Genomic DNA, 17,526 nt, shown 5'->3' with positions numbered 1-17,526 from the left:
GAAAACTATTACTACTACTACTACTACTACTACTACTACTACTACTACTACTACTACTACTACTACCATTCCTTCTACGACTACCACCACTACTTCTACTACCACCACCACTACTACCACTACTATTACAACAACAACTACTACTACTACCACCATCACCTGTCCGACACACAAATAGCCCAACCATCCTACAACACTTACATAGGTGAGACCTGGACAGAGCCTGTCAAAATTACACTGGTCAAATAGATGGTCAACCCCGCATTCGTGACTGGTGACAAGACACAGCATCTTCCTGGTTTAGTAGCTAATCTATCAATTTGTAAAGCCTCGTCAATGGTAAAACACACACACACACACACACACACACACACAAATATAATATATATATATATATATATATATATATATATATATATATATATATGTGTGTGTGTGGCCTGATACTAGCCCAAAAAAAAAAAAAAAGATATTAAAGAAGACGAAGATAACCAAGACAAAAAAAAACAAACTTATGTGTGAGTTATAATCATTAGATGGAACGAAGTTGACATCACTCTGGTCTTTATTATTGTTTTTTGCCATCCACATTTATAAGTAATTCTCACTTAACTGTATTATCCAGACTATAAAAGTTCATGTTTACACCGAGTTTTGTGTGTTGGTCCGTTATCTTTCCGGATGGCAATGTTGTGAGCTTCTTAGTTAAGCGCATACTATCTATAACTCAACTAATAGATAGAACGAAATTGACGTCACTCATGTCTTTGCTTTAGTTTTAGCCATTTTATGTAGTTCTCACTAAATTGTATCATTGTCTATAAACCGTGTAGGTTATACACCGGTGTGCATGTTTGTGCGTTATATCCGGCTGGCGGAATGTTGTGAGTAAATTACCTTAGAGCACAGCGTCAATAGAATCAATTGTTTCCTTTAGCACTTCTAACAACTCACTTTTCACATTTGTTTGGTAATCGTCGTCTTTTTTGTGACGTATTTTTTTTGGGGTCAGTATCAGTGATCAGTGAGGCAGCGGAAATGTGGTTTTACAGAAGAATGATGAGGGTGTCATGGGTGGAAAGGAAAAGAAATGAAGAAATTTTAGAAATTGCAAACAGAAAAAGATCACTGATAACAAAAATCATCAAACGCCAAATGGAATTTTTAGGACACATTATCCGCCACCCTGGTTTGGAAGTACTCGCCTTGACTGGAAAGATGAATGGAAAAAGAATAAGAGGAAGACAAAGAATAACTTATTTGAAAGGGATAAGAACTTGGAGAGATGAAGCTGAGAAAGGTGGCGCTGCTTTAATAGAATTGGCAAGAGATAGATCAGCTTGGCGGAAGATGACCTCCGACGTCTGCTTCAGATATGGAACTACATGATGATGATGATCAGTGATCAGGCCTTACGTTGACTATGGCTACGGATCTGCCGACATGAATTGTTCTTTTTAACCATCTTGCAGTGCACGAGTTTCGGGACTAAGTTTAAATAACAACTGTTAAATGGAATTGAAACCTAAATTTAGTTATCAAGGCAGATAATGTAGACGTTCCTGGTTTTTTCCCATTGTCAACAAAATACACTGCAGACAAATGAGAAGATAAGAGCTGTCGTAGAAGTAGTAGAAATAGTAATAGTAGTACATAATAGTCGTAATAGTATAGTAGTAATTTCAGTAGTAGTAGTAGTAGTAGTAGTAGTAGTAGTAGTAGTAGTAGTAGTGGTAGTAGTAGTAGTAGTAGTAGTAGTAGTAGTAGTAGTAGTAGTAGTAGTAGTAGTAGTAGTAGTAGTAGTTGACATGTCATGTAAAAACTTAGTGCCCTAGCATCAAACTCTCTTTTTAGATACATTTTATTGGATTACAGGAACATTGTTGATTTGTTCTTAATGACAATTTAAATCTCGTACTGGTAACCCCTATATCGTTTTCTTGAGGTTGTTTTTGCTGTTGTCTTTTTTTTTTTTTTTAAATGTCCTATTCTGTGGCGTCGGTGGTCGAGGATCTTCGTGCACTAAAAAAAACGTCAAGGATTTTAAGTGCAGTCAGTGACTGGATGGGTGGCAATGATTTCAAAACTCTGGACCCAGCGTTGAGTCTTGGGTAAGGCACTTTACATATATTACATCCCCACCCTTTCTCTCTCTCTCTCTCTCTCTCTCTCTCTCTCTCTCTCTCTCTCTCTCTCTCTCTCTCTCTCCGAAAAGGGATCCTTCAGAAACTCGAGGCCCATAGAGCCCTATTAAAAAAAGAAAAAAAAGTTTATGTTGAACTAATAGTAACAATTACCTATTCACTACACTTTAGATATTATTATAATATAATAGAATATTATTATTATTATTATTATTATTATTATTATTATTATTATTATTATTATTATTTTTATTATTATTCAAATAATTATACTATTATTATTATTATTAGACATATTATCATTGTAAAGTACTTTCTACCAGATCATATCTAGACACGGGATCCGAGCATTGCTGTTTGGATGTAGGGGTCGGAATTAAAACCCGGCTATAACGCTGTTTACGTCTTCGTCGAATGTTTTTATCAATCGAGCTCCCCGACTTCTTTTAGAAATTTAGTGACAATGAATTGTGCGGCTATGAGGACTAGTGGTATGACACTCGCTTTCAGATTGGAAGGTCGGCGCATAGTTGGGTCCTTGGAAAAGGCTCTTTACTCACATTCTCTCATCGTACTCAGGTGTAAAATGGGTACCTGAAAGTTGACAGCGTTGTCTTTGTCCAAAAAAAAATGTAATATCGCCTAACAGGTGTCATGTCCCGTCCTACATGTTACTGTTAGCCAGGAACCCCTTGTAAAGCGCTTTGAGCACATTTAGTCGATTTTGCGCCATATAAAAGCTCAAGTCGGGGTCGGGATTAAAACCCGGCTATAACGCTGTTTACGTGTTCGTCGAATGTTTTTATCAATCGAGCTACCTTGACTTCTTTTCGAAATTTAGTAACAATGAATCACCTGTGTGTGTATTCCTTCATAATGCTCTTGTCGCTTGGGTTTCCCTTTCTGTTTGTTTACTTTGACGGCCCAGTCTTGCTTACAGTTCCGGCCTCAGTCGATAAGGTTGCTACGTGGATGTCTTCGAAACGCCCGTTTATTTAACTGCGATTAAACAAATTAACGTTTCGTGTCCTTGGGCGGTGGTGGATGTCCCATCCGTTTGGAACATAATATTATGTACACAGTCCAACCAGCGCCTGGTTTCAGAATTAGCTAGAGACAAATTTTAACTGTGAGAAAACTCGACCTCAGGAAATGGGCGATTTAATTGCAGCAATATGGAACACTTGTGTCATGATTCTTTCCTAACTATAAATTGTTCTGGATCCGGATTTTTCGAAAATGATGACAACGGTGATGATTATCATATTGATAATGATGATGATGATGATGATAAGGATATGATGATGATAATAAAAAAAAATAATAATAATAATGATGATGATGGTGATGCTGATAATAATGATGATAATAATAATAATAATAATGATGGTGACGATGGTGATGCTGATAATAATAATAATAATAATAATAATAATAATAATGATGATGATGATGAGGCTGATGATGATAATAATATGTTTGTTTTGTTTGTTTTTAAGGGTTTTACGGCGCTTGCAACACATTTAGGTTATATCAGCGCCAGTAAAAAGGAAGAAAATGGGATAGTAAAAAGTTCAAGAAGTACAATTAAAGCACCCAAGAAAAAGTAAGACAAAGGGGAATTGGGAACAAATAGGGATCAGATGTAGATTCCAAGAGCATACCACCAATGTACTTAGTTTGAGATCACCTATAAGTCTCATCCAGACACAAGCACAAAATCCAACAACGAGGAACACACTCAAATGCTTACATTATACATTCAAAATAAAAATAATAATACATAACAGAGAGATGATTTACAAGGAAAAAAATATCATCTCCCAAAACAATAACTATGCATTTGACTGTTTCCCTCCCAGCCAGGACTCCGACCAGGGCCAGGAAAAAACCAAGTAATCTCATTCCAAGACAAAGGCAGAAAACATGTTGGAAAACAGATATAAGGGTATAGAAGACACAGTATGGACCTCCCTGCCCGCTATGGGAGGTCAGGATCCCCACCCAGATAATAATAATAATAATAATAATAATAATAATAATAATAATAATAATAAATAATAATAATAATAATAATAATAATAATAATAATAATAATAATAAGAAGAAGAAGAAGAAGAAGAAGAAGAAGAAGAAGAAGAAAAATGAATGTTAAATCTACTGTTGACCACAAGGAGAAATAATCAGGTCAAAGTGATACAGGCACGTGACCACTACTTTGCAGACGTCGGATATGACTGACATTTCAATTTGACGGGAGTTGTCTGGATGGAAATTGATTGGTTGCACTATTCATCCGACACACATACCATTCGTCTGTATTGAGATGCACTTATTAGAAGATATCAAATTAGAAATTAACCCTCTCCTTATCAGCCATTTTCAAAATGTTCCCCAAAACTTCACACTACACCCACCCAACACAATAACAGACATTTCTTACTCAAACAGAAAAGCAACAAGCACATTCTATACATAATGCTCGACAATAAGAGCTCTATTACAGAATGTCAAGTTTTTATAGCTATAGCAAAACGAAATGAAATCTGGATGAGAAAAGTGACGGTTACATCGTAACAAATGTGACGATTTTCCTATAGATAAAATGCGCTTGGCCGAGTTCACAACATTGCCATCCGGAACTATAACGGACCAACACACAAATTCTGTGTAACCATGAACTTTTATAGTCTGGTTAATACAGTTTAGTGAGAACAACTCACAAACGCGGATGGCAAAAACAATAACAAAGGCTCGAGTGACGTCATCTACGAACTATCTATAGGTGGTAAGGAGAGGGTTAAGGAGCAGGCACTGGTGTAAGATAAAGATCTGAACAAGTGTGTATGAAAGGTGTCAGACAAAGCAAGAAAGAAGAACACAAGAAAAATCGACCTCGAGGTTCACTTTTTTGTTTGTTTTTTTTTTTCTTATATTATTCTTTCTTGCTACGTCACACACTTCATACACACTTGTTCAGATCTTTAACTTATTAGAAAGTATGCAACTTAAGAAAAAATTAATTCTCCACACATTACTCCACTCGACTCAAATGTGAATGAGCACCTGGCTATAGGCAGGGATGGATGTTGTGAAGTGCTTTTCCTAGTACAGAAGAGACACATGACAGGCGACTTTATGTGAAATGTAAGTTTTGTTTCTTACTGCTTGTTTTCTTAAGGGCTGTACATAGTTCATAAAAGTAGGCCCCAAAAAAAAAATTCATCCCTGTCCCCGGCTTTAAGCCACCCAAAGTCTCAGGTCTACATAGGAACCCCTCCAAAAGTGAACACTTACATACTTTTAAGCACACACTCAAAGAGATCATATACAGGTGAAATGATACCTCCTCAAAAAACATATATATGCTCTTATGTTTGTTTTTCAGGGTTTTACGGCGCTTGCAACACATTTAGGTTATATCAGCGCCAGTAAAAAGGAAGAAAATGGGATATTTAAACGTTCTAGAATTACAATTAAAGCACCCAAGAAAAAGTAAGACAAAGGGGAACTGGGGACAAATAGGGAGCAGATGTAGATTCCAAGAGCATACCACCAATGCACATAGTTTGAGATCACCTCTAAGTCTCATCCGGACACAAGCACAAAATCCAACAAAGTGGAATACACTCAAATGCTAACATTATACATTGAAAATAACAAATATAATAATACATAACAGAGAGATGATTTACAAGGAAAAAAAAAATCATCTTCCAACACAATAACTATGCATTTGACTGTTTCCCTCCCAGCTAGGCATCCGGCCAGGACAAAACCAAGTAAGGGAGCGTTCACATATTACGTCATCAAAAATTTGCCCTTTTTAGACCCCCCCCCCTCCCCCAAGTCATCACTTGTCATCATTGACCTGACCCCCCCCCCCCCCCCCCCCCCCAACAGATGATGACGTCATCTAATTTAATAAAAACTAAAAGATAACTTTAATTTCACACTATTTATTATTCATTTTTCAAACCATAAACATTAATTATCAACGTTTGATAAAACACATTCAGACATTTTATTAATTTCAGAAACTGTTGATAATTTATGTTTTACGATACAATGGGGACATAAAATTTAAATTTGCAAAGATAAAATCTAACAAACATTATTTAAATTAGGCTACTTGGTGCAGGTGCTATTAAAAAAATTTCAGAAAGTGTAATTTAAAATAGTATAGGAGGCAAGTTATTTTATAGCATATTAGTCTTTTAGTGGAATGAATTTCTGTTTCAATTTCCAAACATAAAATTAATTGATTCAAAAATGTTTCTGCCTTGGACCTCTGGCAATGTACTATAAATAGTATCATCAATTTCATCTTCATCGTCATCACTTTCTCCCATTTGCTGTTCTTCTTTTTGCTAATTTATTTGGAATGCCATTTTTGAAGCTCTTGCATTTAATAAAATAGGCCTAATTTGCCTATGTTTTGATGACATCATCTTGGGTCTGACCCCCCCCCCCTCCCCCATGTCAACACATGTCAACATTTGGTAGACCCCCCCTCCCCCCCTAGCTGATGACGTAATATGTGAACGCTCCCTAATCTCATTCCAAGACAAAGACAGAAAGCGTGTTGGAAAACCGTTATAAGGGGATAGAAGACACAGTATGTACCCCCCTTTCCACTATGGGAGGTAGGAACCCCACCCAGATATGCTCTTATGAAAAAAGGACTGCAGCCAGAGTCTTGGCAAAACCAAGAATGCATCTCTTTCCTTGAAATTGAATAGGTCACAAAGGCACATCGAAAGTGACAACAACAGAAATAGGAGAAAAACTGTACGAACACTGACACTATCCACCAACCGCATACATTCTGGATTTGATCAAATGACAAATTTGACAGAAAAGAGCCTTTTATTTTTTTTTACAAAATGTATTTTATTTTTCTTTGTTGTCAAATGGTACACAACAGAGACAATGGACATGAATGGTCGTGGCATCTTTCAGCAGTTCACAGAATAATCTAGAGGTTTTAATTTAGGAAAGGGGAAAAAATTCGCTAAAAGAAGATACATTTAAAAAAAAATAAAACGCCAAACATAAAACCAAAAAAAACCCCACAAAAAAACATATAGATACAGCGCAGTCCAAAAAACAAAAAGAAAAAAGAACAGGAACTATAATAGTAATAGTGTGTTAACTTGACAGCTCTCTTGCTCACTTGATTTTTCTTTTTCAGAGAAGCACATGCGACATTTTACCGTCAGAGGGAAGCATTAGGCCCAAGGAGCTGGACTTAATCCAATTTTCTATAGTATGAAACGGACAAAAGCTATTGCTAGCTATCTTTTGGATGAGACACTAACTAGTCTATCGCAAAGTACTTTTCACCAGATCTAACAGATCCAGCTACCCAATCACTTCTGGGTGGACTGAAAAAAACATTTCAACTGCACCCAGAATTGATCTCAGTCCCTTTGCTTGTGAAGAGAGTGCTCTACCAACTGAGCTATCTGGACCCCCTATTACATTACATGAACAGGCAACAAACATTTGTTCCAATTTTCATTTGTGTTGATTGTGAGAGAATAAAATGAATTTTACTTTAAGTTTCTTTAAGACTAATTGCATCATGCATAGAACTGTATGTAGATTTTTGAAAAAGTAGGATTAAAACTTTAAAATACACAAACCAGAAGTAGGATCCAGGAACAAAACAATTAAAACCTTTTCTGGACCTGAATACTGCGTAGAGTAATGGTTTAAAAATAACAATCAATACAGGATTTCATATCTTTTAATAATACATTATATTATCGGTTCTGTAAAAATGATTATTGCAATATAAGTTATGATACAAATACAATCAGATTGTGAAAATCTTTGATTATTAAACGCTTAGGGGTGCCAAAAAGTGGAAAGGGAGGAAAATGTAAAACGATTGCCTTTAAGCCCCAATTTTACTGCACAAACCCCCGATTTTAAAGCATATATGAGATGAAATAACTATCATTGATACCCTAACTTCTAGAGAGTGGGAAAACTACACCTGTTTATTCCAACACCCATCAACCCTCTCACTGCTAATAGATTGATTGGGGGGAAAATGTGAGCTTTTTTTAAAGAGGGAAATTCTTTCTCTGACTCGCATGACTCAAAATCGCGGATTTCCGCAGATCTGAGGGAAATAATCAGCAATGTTTGATAACAGAAGCCGTAAATGTATCATGATAATCACATTTGCTATATGATTTCTTATTCATTGACACAAAAAGCGAAATTTATCGAAGCCATAAAGCCAGTGGAACCAGAGTTTATCCTACTTTATATAGCCTTAAACAGACACATCTATAGATCCATACCACCATTTGAATAAGATCGCAAAGCACCTTTCCAACAGATCCAACGACTCATTCATTGATGGGTCAAGGAAGGTCCAAAAACAATCTTGACTGCACTCGGTAAGTGCTCAATCACTGAGCTATTGGAACTGACGGGTAGGCATACCAATACAAACAATGAGATTTGATATATAAATTGACTAATTCAATTATTCTTGATTATATATTAGTACAAAAAAAAAAAAACAAAAAACAAAGCCAAGAGGGTGAAAACATCAGAATAGTGAAAAAATTTGGTGAGAACATTATAAAATTCGGCTTTGATAAAATTTGATGACCAGGACTGTAAAGAAATAAGTGACAGGTTACAAGAACTATTTTAGGAAAATTAACAATAATATAAAATATGGCATCAAACCAAAGATTTTTTATTATATCAATAGATACAAGTGCAATCCATTTTTTTAAAAAATGAGACCACTTTAACGTTGAGATGGTCGAAAGCCTATACTAATTTTCTTTGGAATGTTGAAAACCTCGTATGCTCGAGGATCAAGTCTACATGTAATGATAACCCTTTATCAATTGATGTCATTCAATTATAAAAACCATTGAATCGATATTGCCAATTTATCTATAATAAATTGTGATGTCCAATCAAATGGTTAAAACACAAAAGCCAAATTCTACTTAATCTTCATTCACATGAAATCCCTTCAAAACATAATGGGAGTCTTAATTCATAGGACTGTAAATCCACAATTTGTGCAGGATGAGTTAATGAGAATAAAACGAGGCACATTCCTCATTCCTAGTCTGGTGTCAATATTGTGATCAACAACATTATATTGATGCTAAATTAAACATTGTCAGTAAAAATATGAGTGCAAGAATAAAAAACAAAGAATTCAATTACTCTTTGCTGAACTGGAGATTAGGTCATTTAAAATAAGACTCCAGCATACTGGTGACCCAGTATCTTCACTTTATCAGCCATCAAATGAATGGCCATCACAACAAACGCTTTCCAAGTTTTACATTAACTTCCAGTAAAAACATGAACATTACAACAAAAGACCAAGATCATGAAATGACAAAAATACAGTTTTGTAAAATAGATGGTCCAAAAACAATTTTCAAAAGTTAAATCAGATTTGTCTATAGAATGGAGAGAGGGGAGGGAGGTAGAAGGAGAGTGGTGGGTGAGGATGGATTCCATCATGCAATTTATCACAATATGTCAATACAAAGGAGAAGAAACCAATTCATTTGAACTTTTATCCTGAAGATTTCTTCACATAACACAATCACTCAAACTATATCATAAAAAAAAAAAAAAATCTTTGAATCCTATTGGTTAAAAATAAGTTCCAAACACAAGAATAACAACGTCGACATTGGGCAATCTCGTTATAGTTGACAAAAGACAAACAACTTTACCATCCGCATATTTATTTAGATAAAAATCAAACCCAATTTAAAACTTCTCTTTTCAGTTTTCACTTTTTTGCATACTGATTCATACATACTTATGGACTAACAAAGCGGTGATTCTACTGAAATTAATTCTTCATGACCATGATACGGTCTTTTGATGTCACGGCAGAGAAGACACTCTGGATTGCAGCAAAGACAACTCTGGGGGGTTGATTGGCGTTAATGGCGTGGTGCAGTCCTCGTTTGGAGTAAAAGTCTACCAGAGGACTGGTCTGCCTGTGATAGGACTCCAGACGCTTCTTCAGAGCTTCAGGATTGTCGTCTGATCTTTTGACCAGGTCTTCACCTGTTAACTAAATTAAAAATTTAAAAAAAAAAAAAAGAAAGTGACATGATGAAGAACGAAGTATTTGTTTTTCTTTGTCTTTCAGTGACGGTATATCCAGCAGTAATTTCCAAAAGAAAGTTATAAAAAGTTGTCTTCACCATCAAAGCTCTAGGTAACAATCATTGTTGTTATTATGAGTGTGTCCCACTCTAACTGTTTAAGTATGAGAAAGATGATTTTGAAACGAAAAAAATGGTAAATAGTCCGGCGTCTGCAATAAAACGTAACATGTGTGTTTGGATAACATGGCTATTCCTGCCAAATAACGAGATTGTGGTTAGTTCTGTTGGCCACAAGATTAGGGTAGGGGTTGGGTACCTATGGTGCTTGTCGAGTTATGTTATTGTGCTTAACAATCATCTCATTTCATATCAGGACAAAAGGTAAATAAAAAGTATAAATACATAAAGCCGCATTTAAGCTATCCTTTAAACTCAATCAACATTTCTCAACAGTATTTTTTAAAACTCACTCAAACCTTACACCAACTATATCGAAATATGACTGTGGCTACTTTAACCCTGTTAAAATTTATATTTTTCCAAGACAATTTATTGACCACTGTTTTTTAAAATTATTTTTACATGACATTTGCAGTTGAACAAAACTAGTAGAAGCCAATTTTCTTTTAGATTGTGTAACTGAGTAAATTTAATTTTTTTTTTTCAATTTTGAAAAATACCAAAAGTCTCTTGGGAGAGTGGACAGACTGAGGTAAAAAAAAAAAAAAGACCCGAAAAAAACTTTCATATAGTGCAATATCCACTAAACGTGCTCAAGGTGCTTTACAAGGGAAGGCTAGGGTTGAGTAAGTTAAAAATCTAATTATAGTACTCACATCATCCTTCATTGGTAATTTGGGAGGATTGAACTTTGTGTGGTAACTTCGACCACTCTTGAGGTGAAACAGTCTGCCAGAAATACGTTCCACCAGCAATGAATCATCAATAGCAAATTCAATCACAGCATCTAAGGGAGTGCCCCTCTTTTCCAAAAGGACGTCCAACTGTAGAAAGAAAATAAAATAAATAAATAATCATAATAACAATAAAGTTGTTACTGCTCTCTTGATGAAAACAATAAGAAATAGGAACTTACAATCCTCAACAGACAACATGAAGCTCACTCTTAGAAATAATGATAATCATAAATTTTATGGCAGCCACTCTAATACCCGCAATGAGCCCCTTTTGTGGAACGACCTGTCCAGAAGGATAAGAGAAGCAAAATCTATTGATGGTTTTAAATCATTGTTAAAACACTACCTTTTTACCATTTCATGTTCATGATATTGATACAAAATTACACAGACTGCTGCCATTGATATCACTGTGGTATACATTATATATATGTAAATTTAGTATATTTATTTGCAACGTGCTTGAGCCACACAGTGATGAAAATGAGCTATATAAATGCCATGTATTATTATTATTATTATTATTATTATTATTATAATAATATGACAGACTTGTTTTCCCAGAGCATAGCTGTAAATCTAGGATACGATACCATAGGGTAAAATTTGAGCTATAACAGCTGTCCACATGCATTCTTTTCTATTTGGAAATCTAGTTGGTTATGTATTCCTCCTTGATGGAATTAGGTGTCCTTCACAATTGATCCAACAATAAAAAGTTCTGGATCATGAATATGACCTAAAAATGTTAAAAGTTAAGCCTTCTCTTTGAAAAAAAAATCCAACCAAAAAAAAACATAAAATAATTGACTCAAAACTAGCCCAAACTATACCATTTGATAGTGTGGCAAGCCTTCTACAAACTAAATTAACCATCCAATACGTCATATGTCATGTGTTACTTGATTTAAAAATTTAAAAATTTCATTTCAGGCAGTACCTTCTCTGCTTGAACAATGGTACGAGGGAAGCCATCCAGAAGGAAGCCGTTACGACACTCTGGCTTATTCAAGTTGTCGTTCACCAATTCCAAAACCAATTCATCATTAACTAGCTTGCCAGAATCAATTACTTCCTTGATTCTTTTACCCAAGTCATTACCAGATGCTATTACAGCACGCAGCATGTCACCTGCAAGAGAAAAGTCATTTAACATCAAAGGAAGAGCCAAAACCAATAATCTAATACTTCTACCATATACAGCAACAATCTCCCATCTTACAATTGTCTTCAGCACCTTTATCCATCTTCTAATGTTGACACACAAAATATTTTTTTTTTCTATTTCTTCTTAATAAAAATTTCAAAGCACTTCACATCAGTGACCGTACATTGATCATTTCGGTTACTCTATTTAATACACATGAACACGAGATAAGTTATAAGTATCATAGAACAAAAATGAAAAACTATTCTGAGACAATAGTAAAGTAACAATGATCCTTATAAAATGTATCAAATGTTCACATAAAATCATCAAAGACTTTTTCTATAGGATTTATTAGATATTTAGAAATAATAAAACATAAACACGCACAAACTAGTGTAGGAGTTGAAGCACAATGGATGGAAAACTGGTCTAAGGGGGTCTAGAATTATTATTTTTTAAACTTTTATTTTAGAGCAACAAGAATTAAAATTGTTGTTGTGATAAATTACATTAACCTTAGACAAATAATATCATATATAGAAACTGAAATCCAGTTTTAACCATATATATCATATTGATCTTAAACTAGTGACAGTACTCCGTAGTGTAATTTTCAATAATGCTGTTATTATTGTGAGCAGTGGTGTTGATGATGCTGATGGTGGTGGATGAAGTGAAGTAATGATAATGCTGCTGTTTGTGACAGTGGTAGAAATGCTAGTAATGATTAAGACTGGGTAAAGATGCAAATCTATAAATAAATAACCCACTTTAACATCTTGCATGTGCTTCAAATAGGATTTGTTGTATAATTATGTGAATATCAGTGTAAATATGTGTTGAAACTTTGATGTGTTGTTGATGATAATAGCAGTGATGGTTAAATCAGAATGATGATGATGAGGATATTAATGGAAAGGTGTAAAGGCTTCTCTTTTTTCATGATCACATGCTTCAGGCATTCCCCACTGCTCTCTAATTGTCCAAATGATAATGAAAGTGATGTAGTGATATAGTGCTGTAATTGTGGCGGAAAGAACCCTGATATTGTGAAATGAAGGGAGTTGAGGTAGACTAATATTTTGGGATGGTTTTTTTTCTTGTATCTTTCTTTCTTGCTTTGGCTGGCACCTTTTCATACACACTTGTTCAGATCTTTATCTTACACCAGTGCCTCCTCCCTAATTTATCTTAGTCTTATCCTAGGTTTTAGGAGTTTGGCCAGTGGCTGTGACAAGGTAAGGTCATTTCAGCACCAGCAAAGCGGTGTTTATGACGATTTCGTTTTAGTGATAGTGGTGGTAATGATTATGATGATGATGTGGCAATGGTAGCAGAAGTAATGACGATACTGTAAAAGCGATGATGGTAATAATGATGCTCTTGTGGTGGTATTTATAATATTGTTATGGTGGTGGTGAAAATAACAAAAGTGATGATGTGCCGGTAATGGTGATAATCATGAACGTCAAATGAAGAGAATTTAGATTTTTTTTATTTAAAACAAAATATTATTCAGAGATTATAAATCTATACTTTTCAGGAGATTTTAGAAGACATTTAAATTATTAAGGTGATTTTAGAAGATTCCAAAGTGCTATGACCCCAACCTAGGGCTTGTCTTTATTCAATAAAATGAGGTTAAGATTTTTGAATGGTGTAAATAAGGAATTAACTACAATATAACGTTCATGAGACTGATGATATATAAAAATATAAGGAATTCAAATTCAATGCTGCAAATGAGCAAACTAACCTGTTGACAAATGACATAGACAGTACTTATCAGCAAGCATGGGTGCCTAAAATAAATGAAAAATTTTTAAATTATGATATGTGATTATACAAATTAAAATTGATGGGTAGGTGAATCAAACACACATGTATGGGGGAGCAAGGAGTGGAGAGGGAGCGATTGTAGAATGATTAATGATGTCCACGAAGATGTTAAAATAAAAAAATAATAAATAAAATTCACTTAATTCATCCCACAGGGAAAATTTGGGTCTAGGTTCTACTCCAAGGGAAGACTGGAATAACTCAGGCATCAGCTGCAGTGTAGTGCCACATATTGAGCTAGGGAGAGGTAACTTGCTCAAGGCCACACAACGTAGTGGGTATTCGAACTCGGTATGAAGCAAAGACAGTACCGCTGAGCCATGCTGCCCAATCAATCTATCAAATTAAATGTGTACTGCTGCAGATTATCTACAAATTTGATTTGTCAATGGCTCAACATTATCTCATCTTGCTCCAAAGACATGTCATAGTGAGCATGGTCAGTGGTTACATGCTAAATGATTGACAGCAATCGTGTAACTCTGACCACAACTCGGTGTCCAGAGTAAGGAACTTAACATGCATTAAACCACTCAATTCAGGTAAAAGTGAGTACCTGGTTATACAAGCAGTTACAGATATTGTAATATAGTGCTATAGTAAAAAAAAAAGCACAGCTAACTCAGGATAAGCACCTTGTTCAGTATGGCATGGAAATCTGGTTCCAGAACTTCTGCTGAAGCACAGCAACCAACTTCTCAAAAAGCCAAAACGGGACTTCCTAACGCAGAAAACCGCTGTGACTCAAAATGGCAGTAGGTTTGGACAATTTTAATGCTGTTTTTTTCCATGTTTTAATCTGTTTGTCAAAAAGCATAATCCTGAGACAAACCTACTGACCCAAAAACGTGAAACCCAAAGAAACCCTTATACTTTCATGTTAATTAACCAATTTGCATCAAATTTGAATGGAAATTACTACATGCATCGCCATAACATAAAATGAAAATAAGATTGTTATCCAACACACCTATTGTGGAAAGACAAAGTGATCAGTTCAGCATACCTCAACAAATTTTTAATTGGTTCAGTGACGAAGCTCATTTCGTATTTTGGGGTATTCCTGAAAGGCTTGCGTGACCAAAAAAGTGACAATTTGGTGTACAATTGGTTATCAAGGGTTCATCAGTCCTTATCTTTTTAAGGATGAGAACAGGAACACTACCAAAGTTACTAGCGAGAGTTATTTTATCGGCATTTAGAAATGCTTTTGGAAGCGTTAGAGCCCTGTGTTGGAGAAAATGTACATTTATGATGCCCGCAACAGGACGGAGCAACACCACATACAGGTAACAACATGTTAGATAGATGCACTACATTTCGCCTCGAAAGTCATTTTCGTCTGACTGGGTATGATTGGGCAAGTCACAGCCCTGATCTCAATCGATTTGACTTTTATCTATGGGGATATATCGGTTAATGATAATGCATCAACAATTTAATAAGTTGGGTCAAACTTCGAAAGGAAACTTTAAGGGAAGCCAAACGGATCCCAGTCAAGCATTGCCAGAACGTCATTGACAGTCTTGTTAGAGGTTGAAAATAAGAATCAATAGAAATGGAAAGCATCTCGAGCATAATATGCTGTAAAGATAAAAGTTATCGTACCACATCCATGAAATTTTGTCAGAATAAATGCGGATGAATGTTCTATCAAAGGTATAACTTTTATCTTTCTAACATTTGCAGATTTGTTGCTTATAGCCTTTACTTCAGGCTTCATGTTTTTTGGGTCACCTGGTACAAGGGTCCTTTCCAGGCACATAAACATTCATATTTTTTTCTCAGATTCTCAAATCGGGACAGTATAGATCTTAACAGGACAGTAGGCCACTATGCTTGAGCATTTTAAAGTTTAAAGTACATTGAGCATGGTGAATGGAAATGCAAAGTTCAAATTTATTACGCTTGTGGTAACTTTGTCTGGTCTATTCTCATAGAAAATACTTTGCAAGAGACTAAATCAGAACTTCTTAAGTGCTATTTTTCTTTTTTATCAGGGTAAATGAAGAGAAAAATGATGGTGTCTTTGTAATATGTGTGAGTGGGCTTTTTATGGCAGGGGGAGTAGTAGTGTAAAATTATTTTGAAGTTTCCGGTGGAATGGTGTGTTCGGCAGGTTGAGGAAAAAGCAAATAAAAGAATGTAAACTAGGAACAAGTAGAAAACTCAGTGGGAAGCAGAAAAGGGGGGCACAAAAATAAAAGAATGAAAGTAAAGAAAAGAATAAAATCTTTGGGGGTCGTTTGGGGGAAACGACCCCCTCTCCTCCCCTTCCCCCAGTGTATCTGGTCGTCTAATGTCATTGAAACAGAATGGTACATCTATCGAACATTTTATCGCTAAATATGGGTTGGCACTGTTCTAAAAACTGATCGTCCTTTTTTGGCAACTAAAATGGTATTTTTTTTTACTGTCAAACCCAACTAATAAATGTTTAACAGAACTATCTAGAACTGCTCAGCGCAGATGCGACAATGCAATCTGTCACAAATTAACAACAAGATTTTTTTATGAAAAAATATTTTCATTGTCAATTCAGTATTTTATTAGTCATTTAAAAATCTTTAATTTAAATTACACAAACTGCAAGTGCAAGCGGTCTGCCCAAGGGAGGAGTCACTGAGTCAAAGTCAAAGTCAACAAAATGACTGTGGCTGTGGACCGTGGATTGTTATTGATCGATAATTGAGATTGTATGCAATGAAGCGTGTAGGTAAGAGAAAGGTGACAAAGTACCATGTGATGCCCCATGCCATGTGATAGTGAGAGGTTATTCAGACAAGGCTTTGAATAATATTATAAATTTTTTTTTTAAAAAAGGAACTTGCCACGGGGCAAAGTCAAAAGGCAAAGAGGCAAAAGATGGGACATTGCCTCCGTTATGCTGACTAACAACAGCAATTCAACGTCAAAGTAAGAAACTTAACCAATATTAAACGTGACGATACGGCGGGTTCCAAAAAGATTAGGTTACCTGCGTTCCTTTTCCAGATCCTGGCGGTCCAAGTAAAATGCCATGGACACCTTGGGGTTGGTCACTAACTTCGGTACGTGGAATAGCCGGCATGTTGATTATTCGCAGTCAATGTTTGTTTCGGCGAGTGACCTCCCTGCCTCCTTGCTGTAAAGGTCAAAGGGAAACCAAATCTTATAAAAACTAAGAACATACTGCAGCTAGATAGAAACAAAACAATCTTTTTGATTTTTTTTTTTTTTTTGTTTCACAGATTTGAGAGAGGAAAAAAAAAGGGAAAAAAAAAAGGACGGCCCTAACGTTGTTCATCAAATAGAGCTTCTTAATAACCATAGGTTCTTCTCAACTCACTCATTGTTTCACAGGCACATCAGAG

General features: G+C 35.4%; 1 protein-coding gene across 1 annotated transcript; it reads right to left on the bottom strand.

Annotated features, from left to right (window-relative positions):
- Positions 1-7,011: 7,011 nt before the first annotated feature.
- LOC144956912 (adenylate kinase 2, mitochondrial-like) lies at positions 7,012-17,314 on the bottom strand. Its single transcript, XM_078887736.1, has 5 exons — positions 17,151-17,314; positions 14,091-14,136; positions 12,125-12,315; positions 11,104-11,271; positions 7,012-10,230 (listed from the first exon to the last, which is right to left on the bottom strand). Exons 1-5 carry the CDS (start codon positions 17,241-17,243, stop codon positions 10,003-10,005), a joined length of 726 nt encoding a protein of 241 aa, XP_078743862.1. The 5' UTR covers positions 17,244-17,314; the 3' UTR covers positions 7,012-10,002.
- Between the last annotated feature and the right edge of the window lie 212 nt (positions 17,315-17,526).

This window comes from Berghia stephanieae, chromosome 11 (genome assembly GCF_034508935.2).
Source record: "Berghia stephanieae isolate SIO BIC M18660-M18661 chromosome 11, UCSD_Bste_1.3, whole genome shotgun sequence".
Lineage (NCBI taxonomy): Eukaryota > Metazoa > Mollusca > Gastropoda > Nudibranchia > Aeolidiidae > Berghia > Berghia stephanieae.
The sequence above is the reverse complement of the archived record's forward strand: the minus strand, read 5'-3'. Positions and strand labels throughout refer to the sequence as shown.

What these genes read in the sequence shown, in the direction of transcription:
- LOC144956912 (XM_078887736.1), bottom strand. Translation starts at nt 17,243, where the DNA reads ATGCCGGCTATTCCACGTACCGAAGTTAGTGACCAACCCCAAGGTGTC. An exon ending in TCTATGTCATTTGTCAACAG is followed by an intron (nt 12,316 to 14,090) that starts GTTAGTTTGCTC and finishes TTTCTCTTGCAG; the next exon opens with GTGACATGCTGCGTGCTGTA. An exon ending in CCATTGTTCAAGCAGAGAAG is followed by an intron (nt 11,272 to 12,124) that starts GTACTGCCTGAA and finishes TTCTTTCTACAG; the next exon opens with TTGGACGTCCTTTTGGAAAA.